This window comes from Aethalodelphis obliquidens, unplaced genomic scaffold, assembly GCF_003676395.1.
Source record: "Aethalodelphis obliquidens isolate GAN/ISIS:26980383/991018 unplaced genomic scaffold, ASM367639v1 scaffold46, whole genome shotgun sequence".
NCBI classification, from domain to species: Eukaryota; Metazoa; Chordata; class Mammalia; order Artiodactyla; family Delphinidae; genus Aethalodelphis; species Aethalodelphis obliquidens.
The window spans coordinates 11,858,633-11,877,770 of record NW_020837990.1 but is presented as its reverse complement, the minus strand read 5'-3'; the positions used below and the strand labels follow the sequence as shown (position 1 = coordinate 11,877,770).

General features: G+C 36.5%; 1 protein-coding gene across 5 annotated transcripts in view; it reads right to left on the bottom strand.

The window, feature by feature from the left end:
• Positions 1 to 919: 919 nt before the first annotated feature.
• Positions 920 to 19,138, bottom strand: part of IL18 (interleukin 18) — a 27,755-nt gene continuing 9,536 nt past the window's right edge. Inside the window, exons 3-8 of one of the 5 annotated variants that reach the window (XM_027082306.1) lie at positions 10,699 to 10,840; positions 10,127 to 10,213; positions 9,321 to 9,332; positions 5,019 to 5,153; positions 4,072 to 4,205; positions 920 to 1,459 (exon numbers count right to left, since the gene is read on the bottom strand). In XM_027082306.1, coding sequence (XP_026938107.1) covers positions 1,238 to 1,459; positions 4,072 to 4,205; positions 5,019 to 5,153; positions 9,321 to 9,332; positions 10,127 to 10,205 — 582 coding nt within the window. In that variant the 5' untranslated portion in view covers positions 10,206 to 10,213; positions 10,699 to 10,840 and the 3' untranslated portion in view covers positions 920 to 1,237. The remainder of the gene's footprint in view (positions 1,460 to 4,071; positions 4,206 to 5,018; positions 5,154 to 9,320; positions 9,333 to 10,126; positions 10,214 to 10,698; positions 10,841 to 19,138) is intronic. The other 4 variants (XM_027082309.1, XM_027082305.1, XM_027082307.1 and 1 more) reach the window with 4 other exon arrangements.

Genomic DNA, 19,138 nt, shown 5'->3' with positions numbered 1-19,138 from the left:
TAGCATTTGCTTTTCATAGATGCTGTTTATCACATTGAGGAAATTCTCTTTCAAATTTGTTGAGAATTTTTATTATGAACTAGGTTTTGTTAAATGCTTCTTCTGCATTTATTGAGATGATTGTGGGTTTTTATCCTTTATTCTATTAATATGGTATATTACATTAATTGATTTTAGAATATTAAACCATCTTTGCATTCCTGGATTGAATGGTACTTGATCAGAGTGTATAATCCTTTTTACATGTTGCTGGATTCAGGAGAAATCTGACTTTTAAAGATATCCTGACTTTGGAAGAAATGCAAAAATTAGTCAAGTGGGGCTTCCCTGGTGGCGCAGTGGTTGAGAGTCCGCCTGCCGATGCAGGGGACACGGGTTCGTGCCCCGGTCCGGGAAGATTCCACGTGCCGCGCGTGCGCGGAGAGGCTAGGCCCCTGAGCCATGGCCACTGAGCCTGCGCGTCCGGAGCCTGTGCTCCACAACAGGAGAGGCCACAACAGTGAGAGGCCCGCATACCAGAAAAAAAAAAAAATTAGTCAAGTGAAGTGGTCTCTTTATAAAATCTTTAAGGTTTTAAAAAAAAATTTCCAGTAACTATGATACCTTTTATTCATAACTTGAGTCAAAGCATTAATTCTTGAACTGAAATACTCTTCCTTGTTTATTCCCTCACACAAATGCTTATGTAATTTTGCTTTACACATAATCTTTCTCTGCAACTTTATAGTAATTGAAAGCAATTTCCAGAAAGTCATATGATTTCTCACAACATCTCTGTGAAGTATATTTGGAGAGAGGTTGGAATAGTTTTTCAAACAAAAAGGCAAAGCATGAAGTAATAGATTAAGACTACATGGTGAATCACTGTTTATAGCTTGAAATCTTTAAGGATTTAATTATTTTCTTAAAAACTAGAAAATTCAAATATCAGTTTTATTCATCATTAGGACCAATAACCCAAAATATTCAAAACACTTCTATTGAATATAATCTATTTTCCATTAACACTGTAGAATGTGTTTTCAAACTATGCATTCTTTTTACATTATACAAATATTGTATTCACCTGGATAGGAGGACGTCCATTCAATTTCATGAAAGCTTATTATTCATTTCTCAGTAGTATTTTTTGAGATCAGTATTCATTTTATTTCATCATTATAATTGTAGGTTCGAACTCTTATAACCCCTTTGAAACATAAAAACTCAGAAAGTTCAAATTATGCAATTTTAATATCTAGTTCTTGTTTTGAACAGTGAACATTACAGATTTATCTCCATTTTCATCCTTTTTTTTCAAAATGAGTTTGAAAAGGTCATTCTCTTTTTTACAGGCTAGAAAGTATCCTTTGTACAATGAAGACTCAAACTGTATCTTATCATCATGTCCTGGAACACTTCTCTGAAAGAATATGATGTCATTTCCTTCATCATCAATATTATCAGGAGGACTCATTTCCTATAGAGAAAAAAAATTACTTAATTTTTTTAGGTCATGACCAATATGAATATGTGCAGTTTATTTTGAAATATATTACTACACAGAACTAAAGAGGTTTATATTCTCAAGAGTTAAGAAAAAAAATCTCTGATTATAGGAATACTGATCTCCTTTCCCTCTTAATTTCTAACCTCCCATTCTTCTTGTCCACTTTGGCTTATAACACTATGGAATGCACATTCAGGTCCAGGCCTCTAGTTTTTCCCAATATACCCATCAGATGATTTCCTTCTCTCCTCTCCCATTAAGTGGAGTTCTTATTTGCTTAAGATGAAGTAGAGTTCCAGCAAAGACCACAACCTTTTTAGGCTAATATCAGTTCCTGTCTTCTCCAGCCATTCACAGCTAAAGACATTGATGACCTCCACCCATAGGCCTAGGGTAGCTCCAGTGTGTGAACCAACAGTGAGAGAGGCAGGCAGTGGCAGTAATCTCAGCTGCTTCCTTCAGTGGAGCCTAGAACCGAAACTGGCTATAAATAGACCCGTTATTTGTTCTAGGGCTTAGTTAGCAGCTTTTGGTGCTTCCCTGCCAAGCATTCCAGTTCCATAGTAGTCCTGAGTTTCTATCCTGAAAGTAGTCTGTCTCTTGGCTGGACCTTGCCCTGGGAGGCCAGATGGTGATTCCTATATCTCAGCTGCGGAGTAGGGATTTCCTAAGAATGGCTAGATCACTTGAAACTATAATCCGGCTGGTCACCTAACTGACAGCACTGCGGGCACTTTTCCTATTTTTGCATCATGCCTACTTTCAGGATGGACTAGAAATGTGAGGACCACCTCAGGTTCTTTCCATGTTAATCCCAGAACCAGCAGAAAATTTGAACTTAATTTTGACCCTCTGGAAGCAAAGATCTTCATGATCCTAAGGACTGACAGAGAGACCTTCAGACCCAAAATAGCATCCCAGCATCCTCCTTAGATGCCTGAAAGAACCTGTTTTTTTCCCCAAACTTCTCAATCAATTATGGAATTTATAGCCATAACTCTTGACCTTTGTCCTTTATCAATAAGTGTGAGTCTTGAATTAAAGAGGATTAATTAGTTCTCCCTAATTATAATTAATAATAGAATTAATTAATTCTATTATTTGCCAAGCACTTTTTCCATCTTCTTGACACTCTCCCCAGTCTCTCAATAAGAATCTACTTATATATAGATCAGGCTTTTCCCAGTTTCTGACTCTGTCTCTGCAGCTGAATTAGTTTTCCTCTATCCCACATGGCTTCAGCTTGGCCATCTCCCTCTTTCCCTTCTGATTTTGTTGCTAAGAAACAACATGCTTAACCCTCTCCACCTTGCCTGTCCACCTCCAGGCTTCTAACGCCATTACAATAACTGAGGTTCCTACCTGTCAGGTCAGGGAGCAGGGACTCCAAATTGTCACCTGAAGAGGTGGTACTCTGCTTGGAAGGGGATGGCTAAGGGATTTGTTTGGAGGCTCTATTTGTTACAGATACACTAATCTTATCTGCATTACATTTTAGAGTGGCTTTCTCCTCCCTCCCAAGTTGCCCCTTGGCATGTCTACGAAAGTCATACTCTAACTTTCAGTGGGAATTGGGTGATCTTTATTGCGGTTCTTTATTGGCAAATCCCCACTCAGAAGGCCTTCAAGACACGGGATTCACCTTTGAAACACTGCCAATTTGTGAGCATACCCTGCCTGCTTTCATTGGGAGGAAAGTTTTCTGGGTCAACCCATCTCTACAGTTAATGGTTGTTTATCTAATAATAATGGAAAAAAAAGAGAAAAATAATGATGGAGGATAGAGAAAAAAGCAGTGGTCAGAAATAATTTATACCTGGCTTTGAGATACATTATACCATTGCTTTTACAACAGATCCTATTAATTTTTTTCACTTAGATTAACATTAAAAATAACATACATCAACTGAAAGCTGAAAGTTGTAGCCTAACATAGACTTAGGCTAAGAAGTAGGAACAAAACAATTAGGGATTGGGCTTCCCTGGTGGCACAGTGGTTGAGAGTCCGCCTGCCGATGCAGGGGACACGGGTTCGTGTCCCAGTCCGGGAAGGTCCCACGTGCCGCGGAGCAGCTAGGCCCGTGAGCCATTGCCGCAGGGCCTGTGCTCCGCAACGGGAGAGGCAACAGCAGTGAGAGGCCCGCATACCACACACAAAAAAAAACAAAAAACAAAAAATTAGGGATTAAAATATTATCATCATAATTTACAAAGTAGAGGGTTTACAGAAGAACGATTAACTTCATTCTGTGTAGCAGGACTTATTCTGGAAAGTCACATGCAGTTCTTAAACATGATAATTTATATATATATTCTGTATTATTATTTATCTATAGATTAATTGTTCAGAAGACCTAGGTTATGAAACAAGTGTTGATCCTCTTCCTCCCTACGGCAGGCTCAGAAAAACCATGATGTTACTACAGTAGGTTAAAGAGCTTGACAGTTTTTAGTAACTGTCTATTTTAACGGTTCTCTACTTCTCGCTATTCTTATTCTAGACAAAAGGTTGGACTGGGGATATTTTGGTTTTCTAATTTTGCACATCAGTATAACTAAAACAAATTAAGGCTCAGTCTTACCTTAAAGGAAAGAATTTTGTTCTTACAGGAGAGGGTAAAAATTTTCTTACAGTGCACAGAGATGGTTACTGCCAGACCTCTAGTGAGGCTGTCTTTATACATACATATGACAAATATGGTCTGGGGTGCATTATCTAAAATAAACATTCACAAATGAGAAAACTAGTTAGAAGAATTTTTCCAAATAAGCATTTAGGGAAATTAGCCAAAGGATAATCCTTAATAGGACCATTACCAATCCCACACTCTGAGATTCAGCCATGTAGCAGAAGGAGACTTATACACAGTGACACACATATTCTTTAAAACACATTTAAATATGTATTATAATACAAATGCAGCAACTTTTATAGTGTTTTAGAGATATTCTGAATTCTAAAAGATTGTCTTTAGCTTTTAAACGCTAAAGAGAATATTAAAGCTCTATCTGTTAAGGTAAAACTTCAGCATGTTTCAAGAGTACATCATTCACTTTTTCAACTCTGCCTAAACTCTGTTATTTGAAATTCATTCCTTGGAAGGCACAGTAAAGTTATTCATTTCTAAGGCACTCTAAATTTCTGGTGGAAGACAGACTTATTAGAAGTGCTTGTATATTTATATTTAATTTTGACTTCTGAAAATGTTATCAGCAATTTCAGCTATAACCAGCAGGTATTAAGGATCCAACTCAATGGAGAGCATATACAGTTAATGCAATTACAGTGAAGGGAAGGTGATCCAAATGTAGGCTCAAAGATCATGACCCCGGCACTATCTTTATTGTATCAATTTTTCAGCCCAACTAAAAATTATGGATACCCTATAAAGTTTCTTGTAAGTGAAATTACTACTACCATGACTTTTCATGTAAGCATTAGGTCTATCACAGAAAATGTAGTCAGTTAAATGGAATGGGAAGAAGTAGCTTGTCATTTCCATGTTTACAAATGTATATAAAAAAATACCTGAACAGTCAGAATCAGGCATATCCTCAAAGACGGGTTGACTTTCCTGGTTAATGAAGAGAACTTGGTCGTTCAAATTTCGTATGACTGAGAACTTAGGTTCAAGCTTGCCAAAGTAATCTGATTCCAGGTCTTCTACAACACACATGAAATCTTTTAAAAAATAATCTTTTTTTTCTAAATTTACAAATAAGCATATTATATATTCCAGTTTTCAATAACAATCACTATCTTCTGTTATAGAAGCTAAGGTAAAGTTGCACAGTGTTTTACCCACTTCCAGGGGCATACCTTGATTCTTGTTATCACTCAGAACCATGCTACTTTTGAAATCTTAAATTCAAATATCCTACTTTTGACCACAATCTCCTATCCTTTTAGTCTTCTTATACTTCTCTTCCACTTTACTGAGTCTTCCTGATGCTTACATTTTCTTCCTATCTAACCTCTTCCTGTCTTCCCTTTCTTCTCTATGCAGCCTGGACCTCATGGTTCATCGTTTTATCTACACTTTTGCCAGTATCTTAAATCCCAAACTCATTTGCCTTTTACTACAAAACTCTAAACCTGGCTGCTGAGTGCGCTGCTGGTAAACAATCATACAAATGTGCAAATTGGCGCCATAACAAACACATCAATTGTCAATACTTCTTTTCCAGTTCCGCATTCTCTTCCATAGTCCATAGCTTCAATTTCCAGCCTTCTTCATTCTCCTCAGGATCTCTGCATCATCACCTCTGCTTTCACTTTCAGCAAATGATTTCCTGCTACTCCACTTACAAACTTAACTATGGCATCACCTGTTATTTTCTCTACCCTCTTGTCCCAAGGGACATGTGAAAAAGGTGGATCTTCTGCTACCTAAGGTTCACCCCATTTGTGCTCTGCATGTACTTTCAATTAAACCTTGATTTATCAATTATTCCCTCTCTTCCATCAACTCAGCAATTCTACTTCCTGGATTTTATCCTAAGGAAACATTAGAGAAATGTGTAAATATTTCTCTACCAGAATGCTTATGGGAACACTTTAATAATAAAAACAAACTGGAAATAATTTAATGTCCATCAATTGGGAATCGATCAAGTAAATTTTGATATGCCCTTACTATGAATTATCATGAATTTAATATAATTGTAATTATTCATTGCCATGGAAAGATGTCCATGTGTATTAAACTAGAAAAAGAAGCTTAAGTATAGTATTATATATATATATATAACATCAAAATGATAGAAATGAATATTTTGGGGTTTTTTCATATTTTAGTTTCTCATTTTCTTATCTTCATTGCCTGAATTATTTATAATAAACAAATTATTTTTATAATCAGAAAAACATAAGGCTTTACATTTTGAGATTTAAAACACCTCCATCAACAGAATCCCACTTTGTAGCTAGTATTGTTTCTCTCCTCCTTTTAACAACCAAGCTTCTGGCAAGAATTGTATGTATCATTTCCTTACTTTCTATTCACCCTTCTACTCATTGCAAGCTTCTCCTCACTGGCTCCATTTCTCCATCAAATTGCTTTCACCGAGATCACCAAACTCCCTGTTGCTAAATGTAATAGATAATTTCTGGCTCTTGGTTTTCAAGGCTACAAAATTCAGCACAGTGCCTATTATCTCTGTCTTGAAATGCTCTCCTGGGATTCTGTGGCATTCTCTGTTTTTCTTCTTCCTCTTTGGTTGCTCTGTTCTTTATTAGCTTCTCTTTCTACTGAATCCTTTAAATGTAGGTATTCCTCAGAGTGTAGTCCTTGGCTTTTACTTCCTCATGCTACACATTTCCTCTGATTTGTCATGTTATTCTTATAGCTTCAGATGTAATTTCTATTGTATGTATGTCTCCTACATCCGTATATCCAGCCCCATATTTTCTCCTGAGTTTAGAACCACATGTCCAAGAATCTATTGGACATCTCCATTAGGATGTTCCACAGATATCATCATTCATCATTAATAAATTCATCATCTATCTTCCTCTTTGCCCTGCAAACCTCTCTACCCTGCTCTTCCTCTTGTGTTTCTTATTTCACTTAATGGTACAAATTGCCTACGTGAAAAGACATAGGCATCATCTTTTCTGTCTTTCTTTCCATCCCCTTCCAAATCCATGTCCTGCTGATTCTTCCAAGTTTTCCTAAAATCCATTCACAGCTCTTCAATGGCACCCCACTGTGCCTACCTTAATTCATGTCGCCATGATTTCTTATAGGGACTACAATAATAGCTTCTTAATTGGCATTCCCCTCCCCTCTTTTTTTGCCCCCACAGCAATTCTTTATACTGAAGCCAGAAGGAATTAAAATTCAATTTTAATTAAAGTTAAAATTCAGAGATACAATCATGTTATCTTTGAATTTTAATGAATGACATTGCCTCCCAGAATAAAGATTATATTTTCCATATTTTCCTTGCAGTTGGTGCCATATGACTAAATTCTAGTCAATGGAGTATGAGTGGATTTGATGTTTACAACTTCTAAATAGAGCTTTTAAAAGGAGTGGGCCTGTCTTCCTCTTATTTTGAACACCTTCTTGCTAGCTGGGATATGGACCCAGGAAGTGTAATGATGATTTTCAAGTATGTAAATGAGTTCAACAACTAGGGATGATGGAATGGAAGAAGACAGAAGAAACTTTAGATTCCAACATCATCAGGCTGCATCCAGCCATACTAATACTGAACTGCTTACTTGGATTCGTATTTGAGAGAAATATTTTCTATCTTATTCAGTTACTATATTTTTGGATCTCTTTGTTACAGCAAACTAATCTGTATCCTAGATCATACATATTGTGCTTAATGAATCACCATTGCCCCAAAGATAAGGTCCAAATTCCATATCTTGGAATAACAGAACCTTCTCGATCTGCACCCTATTTATCATTCTTCTCTCATCATTTTCCTACTCTTACTCTACTCCCATTCTGAATTACTCTTAATTCCTCACACCATGCTTTCTTTCATATCTTGATCTTTGCATGTGTTCTTCTCTCTGCATAGAATACCTTCTCTTGGCTAACCCCTGTTTACTCTTCAATTCTGTTCCTCTTTCAAAATGCCCTCCCAGAATCTACTGGACTAAATTAGATGCTCTTCTATGTGCTCCCATAGCATCTGTGCCTTCATAACACTTAACATACCACATTCCATTTGCCTCCCTAATGTGCCTGCTTCCCCCTATAGGAACTGTGTTTTGCTCACAACTGTATTGTAGGGCCTAACATAGTGCCAGAGATACAGATGCCAATATTTATTGAATCAAATAAATGGGAGTAGGGCAATCTTTAAGAAACATGAGGAGCTATAGGACAATAACATTTCAATAAATCTGGAAAAGAAACTGGAAGGAATAGTATTTTTCAAAAGTTCCTGTTGTATATTTCCAGTCCAGTAAGGATCATCTTAAGAATGGAGAAAGTGCTTTTTAAGGAAAAGTATGAAAAACTAATGACCTTTAATAATCTGGGGGTCCGTAAGAGCAGCGGTCCCCAACCTTTTTCGTACCAGGGACCGGTTTCTGGAAGACAATTTTTCCATGTACTGGGGCCGTGGTTTGGGTGGCGGGATGGTTTGGGCGGTAACGCGAGTGATGGAGAGCAGCAGGTGATGCTTCGCTCCCTCACCCTCTGCTCACCTCCTGCTGTGCGGCTGGGTTCCTAACAGGCCGTGGACCGGTACTGGTACTGGTCCACGGCCCAGGGGTTGGGGACCCCTGCGTTAGAGGATCATAGGCTTTATATACGTATGATCCTCCCTGAATGCCAACAGGACAAGGAATGGGTACATCTGCTTAGGAAGACAATGACTCAACCTAATAGGTCTGTTTGCTCTACTTTCCCCCATCTCCTCTACTTCCAGAATTCTCTGAACCCTGGGAGCCTCCCAGGCTTCTTTTCAGAGCACTTCTGAGAGGGAAGGTTGAAGAAGGAAGATGTTCCTGATTTTGGACAACAATTCTCATGCTTCAACCCCTTTTCCTATGTACTCCAGAGTATCCATGACTTTCTGCTAATCTCAGGATCTATGTAACAGGCAAGGTCTATTTTGTAGATTCTAATAGCTGAGAATTTCCTAAGATGTAGAGAAGCGTATTTTATTAGAAATTCCCTTATAGTCATCTTTATTCCAAGGCAGTGCTACTGAGTCCACATTCCTTTGAGGGAATATTAGCTTCTCAAATAGATTGGTACCAGTTTTTCAGCTGAGAATGGTGATATGGATGTGCTGGTGGGACGCTTACTCAAGTAGCTATTTATTTTTACAAAGAAAGAGAAATAAATTTATACTTTACCATCACTTTCAGCTAAAGGGGAAAAAAGAGAAACAAAATATGTTAAATTCTATATTTCTACTCAATTTCCTCTCACCCTTCTCTTTTATTACTCTTTTCTGCCCCTCTGCATTCTTTAACCCCTGTCTTACTGGTGATGGCTTTTGTTGGCCCCATAAAAATATAATATAATCATCCAAAAGGTCCCATAAAATGAAGCTAATTAGACTTAGTGTGATCTCAGGTATGTTAGATATAAAACCTAAATCTAGGGTTTATAAATTGAAAATTGTAGCCAAAAAGAAATTTTATAAAGTGATAGATTTTACTCTTAAATGTATTGCTTCAATGGAAAGTCACCTAAGAACTTTCTATGAAGCTTTCAAATGAAACTAAACTGCCCAAGGAAGTTTAATCATAAGAATCTGTTTTTATTTGTCAAATGTATTTACATAAAGTGGTATAACTCACAGAACTCTAGATTTCAGATATGTATCTCTTACATAATTTGCCAGGTTGCTTTGGGAAATCGTATATCCAATTTTCTGGGATTTTCATGACGTGCACCTGCAGCCACCTTGTGAGTAGGCTACTACTAACTAAGTGCCAGGACATGTGGCAGGACAAGGTGCTGGGACCTTGACTATGTTATGCTTAATTTCTAGAGATCCAGTATTTTTTTTTTTTTTCCAAGAGAAGTGTGTCATTAGTGTTACAATGGAATCTGGTGACAAAAAACAAGTCACTTAATAGTTCACCTTACAACATCTTTTCTAGTTGAATACATTTATCTAAACCCTGTATTTGGCCTACGGTTTTGAACTTACCTACAAAGTAAAGTGTATTGTTAATAAATTTCATTTCCACAAAGCTGATGCAATTGTCTTCTACTGGTTCAGCAGCCATCTTTATTCCTAATGAAAGCAAAGAGTCATCTGTTAAAAGGTAGTGATTGTTCCTTTTACACAAAAGGAATCTTTTACCACTTATTGCCTTGTTCTACCTCCAATTTCAGAAATCCAGCATGCTGACGAACACTCTGGACATTTAATAAATGCCAGGAATCTTCAGTTTATGAATGTACAAGTTCAAATGTTCTTTCGCAAACCATTAGATATTCGGAATCTAGAAAGCATTTTCTCATTAAACAATGTTATAAAGGGTGGATGTGTGGTCTGTTATTGAACTGAATTATTGTTCCAGTATTTTGGTGGAAATATACATATATTATCAGAATAAATACAGGATGCCAGAAACACACCTAATCCTGTCCTTTAACTAGGGGCTGGTTCTATCTCTGTCTTACAACCAATGGGATCCTGTGAGTGAGAGACTGCAGATTGTGACTTCATTGTCAAAGTGCTAAAGGTGAGGCAATGATAAAAAATGGTGTTTCTACCTGGGAGTGGGGGCTAGGTGGGAGGAGGCTGAAGGGCTCTGGCATCTGATGGCTCTCTTTCTCTCTGAGCAACAGCAGCTTTTGATCTGGAGTCTGGACTATACTATGCTTTTTGCACAAGGAATACATGAATACAATCTTCCTGTAAAACATCAAATAATATAGGATTTGAAAATGTTAAAAATTCTTTTTGCTCTTCTCCTTTGTGCCACCCCACCCAACCCCATTCCAGTATGGTGTATATCCTTCCAGATCTTTGTTTATGGAGCAGGGGTTCTAAATCTGGGAAATCTGTGAACTTGGATGGGGAAAAAATTACACAATTATTTTCACCAACTTCTAACTGAAATTTAACAGTTCCTTCCATTATGGTGTAGGAAACAAACCACAGTATTATTCACAGTACCTGTGACTATCATTAATAGACATACATATTTCTTACTGTATTGTAATTGTTGCAGAGATCTTGAAATATGGTTTAAACTCATTTCTACTTTGAAATATATGGAAGTTATTAGTCCCAACAGGACATCTTGTTGTTAATGTGTTAATAAAGATGCACATATATACCTTATCAAAATTTGTTAAAAATTTTTTGATAACCCTTTAATTACAAAGGGTTTCCTTTCTCATTCTAAGTATTTAATTTTATGCATATAAAAGCGTGATTCTGAGAAGGGGTCCACAGACTTCACCTGATTGTCCATGAGGGTCCATGCCACAGAAATGATTAAGAAATTCTCCTCTAGAGTTCAGAAGTCCCTTGGTTTCCTGAGGACAGTTTTATGGTTGGTGCTCCAAGGAAGGTGGTTGGGTCACAGTTGTCAATTGGTATATATGGGGGTGTTCATACGTCTATACTTAGAGGTTGAGAAATGACTCAAATTTTTTCTAGCATAGTTTGCTGAGGTCAAACATATACAGGGGAAGCAGGAAATTAATACCCAGTAGAAAACACTTAATCCAAATTAAGCTAACACAAAATAAATGCTAGTTGATGGCTATTTTTTGTTTTGTTTTGTTTTACTTTTTATTATGGAAAATTTGTATACATTGTGAAATGATCACCACAATAAATCTAGTTACCATCTGTCACTGTACAGTTACAAAAATCTTTTTTTTATTGTGATGAGAACTTCTAAGACGACTTATTAGTAACTTTCAAATTTGCAATACAATATTATTGACTATAGTCTACACGCTGTACTTTACATCCCATAACTTATTTATTTTATAACTTGAAGTTTGTACCTCTTGATCCCCTTTACTCATTTTGCCCACCCCCTCCCCATCCCCTCTGTTGACCACTAATCTGTTTTCTATGAGCTTTATTTTATTTTGTTTTGTTTGTTCATTTGTTTTTTTTTTTTAGATTCCACATATAAGTGAAATCATGTAGTATTTATCTCTCTGTCTGATTTATTTCACTTAGCATAATGCTCTCAAGGTGTATTAATGTTGTTGCAAGATTTCATTATTTTTATGAATGGTAGCCCATTATATATACCATATCTTCTTTATCCATTCATCCATCCATTGATGGACACTTACATTGTTTCTATATTTTGGCTATTGCGAATAATCCTGCAATGAACACAGGGGTGAATATATCTTTTTGAATTAGTGTTTTTTGTTTTCTTCAGATAAATAAGCAGAAGAAGAATTGCTGGATCATATGGTAGTTCTATTTTTAACTTTTTGAGGAGATTCCATACTGTTTTCCACAGTGTCTGCACAAATTTACATTTCCATCAACAGTGCACAAGAGTTCCCTTTATCCCACATCTTCGCCAACACTTGTCATTTCTTGTTCTTTTGATAATAGCCATTCTGACAGATGTGAGATGATAAGTCGTGGTTTTGATTTGCATTTCTCTGATGGTTAGTGATGTTGAGCATCTTTTTAATGTACATGTTGGCTATCTGTATGTCTTTTTTGGAAAAATGTCTATTCAGATCTTCTGACCATTTTAAAAAATAATTTTTTATAAAATTATTTATTTATTTATTTTTGGCTGCGTTGGGTCTTCGTTGCTGTACGTGGGCTTTCTCTAGTTGTGGCGAGTGGGGGCTATGGGCCTCTCATAGCAGTGGCTTCTCTTGTTGCATAGCACGGGCTCTAGGTGCGTGGGCTTCAGTAGTCGTGACATGTGGGCTCAGTAGTTGTGGCTCACGGGCTCTAGAGTGCAGGCTCAGTAGCTGTGGTGCATGGGCTTAGTTGCTCCGTGGCATGTGGGATCTTCCCAGACCAGGGCTCGAACCTGTGTCCCCTGCATTGGCAGGGGGATTCTTAACCACTGTGCCATCAGCGAAGCCCCTTCTGACCATTTTTAAGGTCAGGTTTTTTGTGGTTGTTGTTATTATTGAGTTGTGTGTGTTCTTTATATATTTTGAATATTAATCCCTTATTGGATATGATTTGCAAATATCTTCTCCCATTCAGTAGGCTGAATTTTTATTTTGTTGATGGCTTCTTCATTGTGCAGAAGCTTTTTTGTTTGATATAGTCTCATTTGTATAGTTTTGCTTTGGTTGCCATTGCCTTTGGAATCAGAGCCAAAAATATATATATATTGCTAGACTGATGTCAAGGAAATATCTGCCTATGTTTTCTTCTAGGAGTTTTATGGTTTCTGGTCTTACATTCAAGTCTTTAATCCACTTTGAGTTAATTTTTCTGTATGGTGTAAAATAGTTGGTCAGTTTCATTCTTCTACATGTGGCTGTCCAGTTTTCCCAATACAATTTATTGAAGAGACTGTCTTTTCCCATTGTATATTCTTGCCTCCTTTTTCATAGATTAATTGGTCATATATGTGTGGGTTTATTTCTGGGCTCTCTGTTTTGTTCCATTGAGCTATGTGTTTGTTTTTGTGTTAATACCACACTGTTTTGATTAATATAGCTTTGTAATATAGTTTGAAATCAGGGAGTGTAATGCCTCCAACTTTGTTCTTCTTTCTCAAGATTGCTTTGGTTATTTGGAATCTTTTGTGGTTCCATACAAATTTTAGGATTTATTGTTCTATGTCTGTGAAAAATGCCATTGAAATTTTGATAGGGATTGCATTGAATATGTATATTGCTTTGGGTAATACGGACATTTTAATCATATTAATTCTTCCAATTTGTGAGCATGGAATATATTTCTATTTATTTGTGTCTTCTTCAGTTTCTTTCATCAATGTCTTATAGTTTTCAGCATACAGATCTTTCACCTCCTTGGTTAAATTTATTCCTAGATATTGTATTCTTTTTGATACAATTGTAAATGGGATTGTTTTCTTAATTTCTCTTTCTTATACTTTGTTGTTAGTGTATAAAAATGCAACAGATGTTTGTATATTGATATTGTACTCTGCGGTTTTACTGTATTCATTTATTCTAACAGTTTTTTTTTTTTTTTGGAGTCGTAGGGTTTTCTATATATAAAATCATGTTTTCTGCAAATAGTGACAGTTCTACTTCTTCCTTTCCAATTTGGATGTCTTTTATTTCTTTTTTCTATGAATTGCCCTAGCTAGGAATTCCCATACTGTGTTGAATAAAACTGGCAATAGGCGGTATTCTTGTCGTGTTCCTGATCTTAAACAAAAAGCTTTCAGCTTTTTGCTGTTGACTATGATGTTAGCTGTGGGCTTGTCATATATGGCCTTTATTATGTTGAGGTACACTCTCTCTATACCCACTTTGTTGAGGGTTTTTATTATGAATGGTTGTTGAATTTTGTCAAAGACTTTTGCATTTATTGAGATGATCATATGATTTTTATCCTTTATTTTGTTAATCTAGTGTATCACATTGACTTGTGGATGTTGAATCATCTTTGCATTCCTGGAATAAATCCCACTTGATCATGGTGTATGATCCTGCTAACGTATTGTTGAATTCAGTTTACTAATATTTTGTTGAGGACTTTTCATCTATATTCATGAGGGATGTTAGTCCGTAATTTTCTTTTTTTGTGGTTTCCTTGTCTGATTTTGGTATCAAGGTAATGCTAGCCTTGTAAAATGAGTTTGGGAGCATTCACTTCTCTTCAGTTTTTTGGAAGAGTTTGAAAAGGATTGGTATCAATCTTTGAATGTTTGGTAGAATTCATTAGTGAAGACTTCTGTCCTGGACATTTTTTGTTGGAAGTTTTTTGATAACTGATTCAATTCAGTCTTGGAAGACTGTGTGTTTCCAGAAATTATCCATTTCTTTTAGGTTGTCTGATTAGTTGCTGTATAATTGTTTATAGTAGTTTTTTATGATACTTTGTATTTCTTTGTATCAGTTGTAATTTCTCCTCCTTCATTTATGATCTTTTTTGTTTGAGCTCTTTGTCTTTTCCTCTTGTCTACTTAAAGGTTTGTCAATTTTGTTTATCTTTTCAAAGAACCAGATCCTAGTTTCCTTGATCTTTTCTATTGTCATTTTAGTTTGTATTTCATTTGTTTCTGCTCTGATTTTTATTATTTCCTTCCTTTTACTGACTTTGGGATTAATTTGTTCTTTTTTAATTTCCTTTAGGTATAAAGTTAGATTGTTTACTTGAGATTTTTCTTGTTCCTTGAGGTAGGCCTGTATCACTATAAACTTCCCTCTTAGAACTGCTTTTGTGCATCCCATAAGTTTTGGCATGTTAATTTTCCATTTTCACTTGTCTCAAGATAATTTTTTAATTTCTCTTTTGATTTGTTCATTGACCCATTGGTTGTTCAGTAGAATGTTGTTTAATCTCCACATATTTGTGATTTTTCCAGTTTTCTTAGTAATTGATTTCTAGTTTCAAATCATTGTAGTGAGAAAAGATGCTTGATATGATTTTCATTTTAAATTGATGAGACTTGTTTTGTGGCCTAACATATTGTCTGTCTTGGAGAATGTTCCACATGAACTTCAGTGCACTTGAGAAGAATGTGTATTCTGTTGCTTTTGGCTGGAATGTTCTGTATATACCTATTAAGTCTATTGGACTAATGTGTCTTTTAAAGCTGATGTTTCCTTATTGATTTTCTGTGTGGATGACCTATCCATTGATGTAAGTGAGATATTAAAATCCCCTACTCTTACTGCTTTACTGTTAATTTCTCCCTTTAAGACCATTAATATATGATTTATATATTTAGGTGCTCCTATTTTGGGTGCATAGATCTTTATAAATGTTATATCTTCTTGCTGGGTTGACCACTTCATCATCGTGTAATGATCATCCTTGTCTTTTATTACAGTCTTTGTTTTAAAGTCTATTTTGTCTGATACAAATATAGCTACTCCAGCTTTCTTTTGGTTTCCATTTTCATGAAATATCTTTTTCCATCCCTTCACTTTTAATCTGTATGTGTACTTACATCTGAAATGAGCCTCTTGTAGGCAGCATATAGATGGTTCTTATATTTTTATCCATTCAGCCACTCTCTGTCTTTGATTGGAGAATTTAGTTCCTTTACATTTAAAGTAATTATTGATAGTTATGTACTTGTTGCCATTTTGTTAATAGTTTTCATTTCTCTTTGTTTTATCACTCCTCTTTGTTTCTTCTTTTCTTTCTTCCCTTATTGTTTGATTACTTTCTATAGTGTTATGCTTAGATTCCTTTCTCATTTTTTTGGTATGTATCTACTATAGGTTTTTGCTTGGTGGTTACCATGAGGGTCACATGTAACAGTTTATATATAAAAGAGTATATCTTAAGTTGATAAGAAGTCAAGACTGAATGCATTATAAAACTACATTTTTACTTCCTCCCCAAACATTTTATGTTTTGATGTCATATTTTACATCTTTTTACTTTCTGTATCCCTTAACTAGTTATTGTGTAGTTATTTTTTATTACTTTTGTCTTTTAATCTTTATACTAATGTTATTAATTCCACTACCTTTATTATATATTTACCTTTATCAGTGAGATTTTTACTTTCATATGTTTCTTGTTCCTAATTAGTGCACTTTCTTTTCAGCTTAAAAAAGTCCCTTTAACATTTCTTGTAAGGCTGGTTTAGTGGGGATGACCTCCTTTAGCTTTTGTTTGTTTGCAAAGCACTTTATCTTTTTTCCAGTTCTGAATGATAGCCTTTCTTGGTTGGAAGTTTCTTTCTTTCAGCACTTTGAATATATCATGCCACTCTTTTCCGGCCTGCAAAGATTCTGCTGAGAAATCTGCTGATACTCTTATGGGGCTTATTTGGATATCACAAATTGTTTTTCTCTTGCTGTGTTCAAGATTCTCTCTTTAATTTTTGATATTTTAATTATAATGTGTCTTGGTGTCTTTCGATTTATCTTTTTTTGGAACTCCCTGGACTTCCCGGATCTGGATGTCTGATTCATTCCCCAGGTTAGGGAAGTTTTCAGCTATTATTTCTTCAAGCAAGTTTTCTGCCCCCTTTTCTCTTTTCTCCTTCTGGGAACCCAGTAATGTGAATGCAATTCTGCTTGATGTTTGTCCCATTGGTCCCTTAAGCTATCTTCACTTTTTAAAATTTGTTTTTCTTTTTGCTGTGTTTGGGTGAGTTACACTGCCTTGTATTCCAGATCACTGATTCTTTCTTTGCTTCATCTAGTCTGCTGTTGAACCCCTCTAGTGTATTTTTCAGTTCAGTTGTTGTATTCTTCAGCTCTGTGACTTCTGTTTGGTACTTTCTTATTTATCCTATCTCTTTGTTGAAGTTCTTACTGTGTTCATCCATTCTTCTCCTGAGTTCAATGAGCATCTTTATGACCGTTACTTTAAAATCTTTATCAGGTAAATTAGTTATCTCCTTTTCATTAAGATTTTCTTCTGGAGTTTTATCTTATTAATTCTGTTGGAACATAATCTTCTCATTCCTCATTTTCCTTGACTCTCTGTGTTTGTTTTTATTTATTAGGCAAAACAGCTATCTCTCCTAGTCTGGAAGGAATGGCCTTGTATAGAGATGAACCTTACTGTTTAACCTTGCCCTAGTTCTTGGTTGTCACTCAACCTTTGTGATTGTCTATGCAGCCTGATTTATTCTTGATAGGTCCCAAGTGCTGAGGGTGTGCCAAGACCTGTGAGTATTCCAGAGGGGGAGACGTCAGTCAGCACCTAGTTTCAGGCTGATTAGAAGCCAGACCTTCAGGCAGCAGCTTTTAAGATATGCAAATATATATTGCCCTGTGGGACTGCAATTGTAAACTCTGCTAGCCTCCAGACCTGGCCATCTGAAGGTGTCTCTTTGACTACAGTTGCAAAAATCAGGGCTCCAGTAGAGTGTGTGAGCTCTTTTCTGGTAGGTGCTGGTGAACTGTAGCAAAGGCGAAAGAGAGTGCAGAGATGGTTCCCCCAGCCTGTGTTCCTTGAGAGCACTTCTATAGCCTCTAGATGAGTGGTAAACCTGAAGTGTGCCCTTCAGGCTGAAGCCCCAGGACAAGTCATCAGTCATTTTTCACAGGGAGACTGGAGGTACAGTCTGCTGTCTGTGCAGTACCCTGAGGGTGGTAGCCTTCAGAGAACTCCCTGATTGTTTCAGATTCATGGGACCCAGAAACGCAATCCCTCCAGCCACCAGAGCTAGGGGCTGGAGGAGCATCCCTCATGTGGGCTGTGCACACATGCCTCACCTTGGCAGGGCCACAAGAGCAGTGTGGGGGTGTGGTGTACCCAGTGGTGTTAGCAGGTTAAAGGTAGAGTGCAAAGATAGCACCCACCAGTGCCAGTGCTAGCAAGATAGAGGGGAAATGCAAAAATAGCATCTGCCAGTGCCTCCATCCAGGTGGAAAGAGTCCCAAAACGCTCCTGCATCTCCCTCAGATGCTTTAAGATTAGCAAATGAATCTCCTTCACATATGGTGCTTTTCAGACTGCTACTTTTGTGATGGGTCCTGTGGTGAGTGAGTCAGCACACAAGCCCTTTAAGAGTGGAATCTCTGTTTCCTACAGCCTTTTGGTTCTCCTGGATGTAAACTCTATTGATTTTCAAAGCCAGATGTATTGGGGGCTCATCTCTTTGGTGCGGTTCCCAAGTTCCCTGATGTGGGGCACTGACCTCTTGCTCCTCAGGTAGTAGCTCTGTTTTGTGATATCAATCCTGATTGTGGGTTGCTGCACCATAGGTATGTTTTTTGGTGAGACCATGTCTCTCCCTCTCCTACCCATCTAGATGTGGCTTTTTTTTTTTTTTTTGGAGGAGATTTCAGCTAGTTTTTAGGTCTTTTTCAGAGGGAATGATCCGTATGTAGCTGTAGATCTGCTGTCTGTGGCAGGAGGTTAGTTCCAGATCTTCTGAGGGCACCATCTTGAACCAACTCTCTATTTGGTGGCTATTTAACAGTTTTATCTAGATTCAGTTCATATATAATATATAAGCATATATATATATATATATATATATATATACACACACACATATGTATGGTTTTTAATTTATTTAAAAATTTATATTTTTATATAAATTTTTTCTTATATTTTAATTTAAACAATATCTATAGAGAT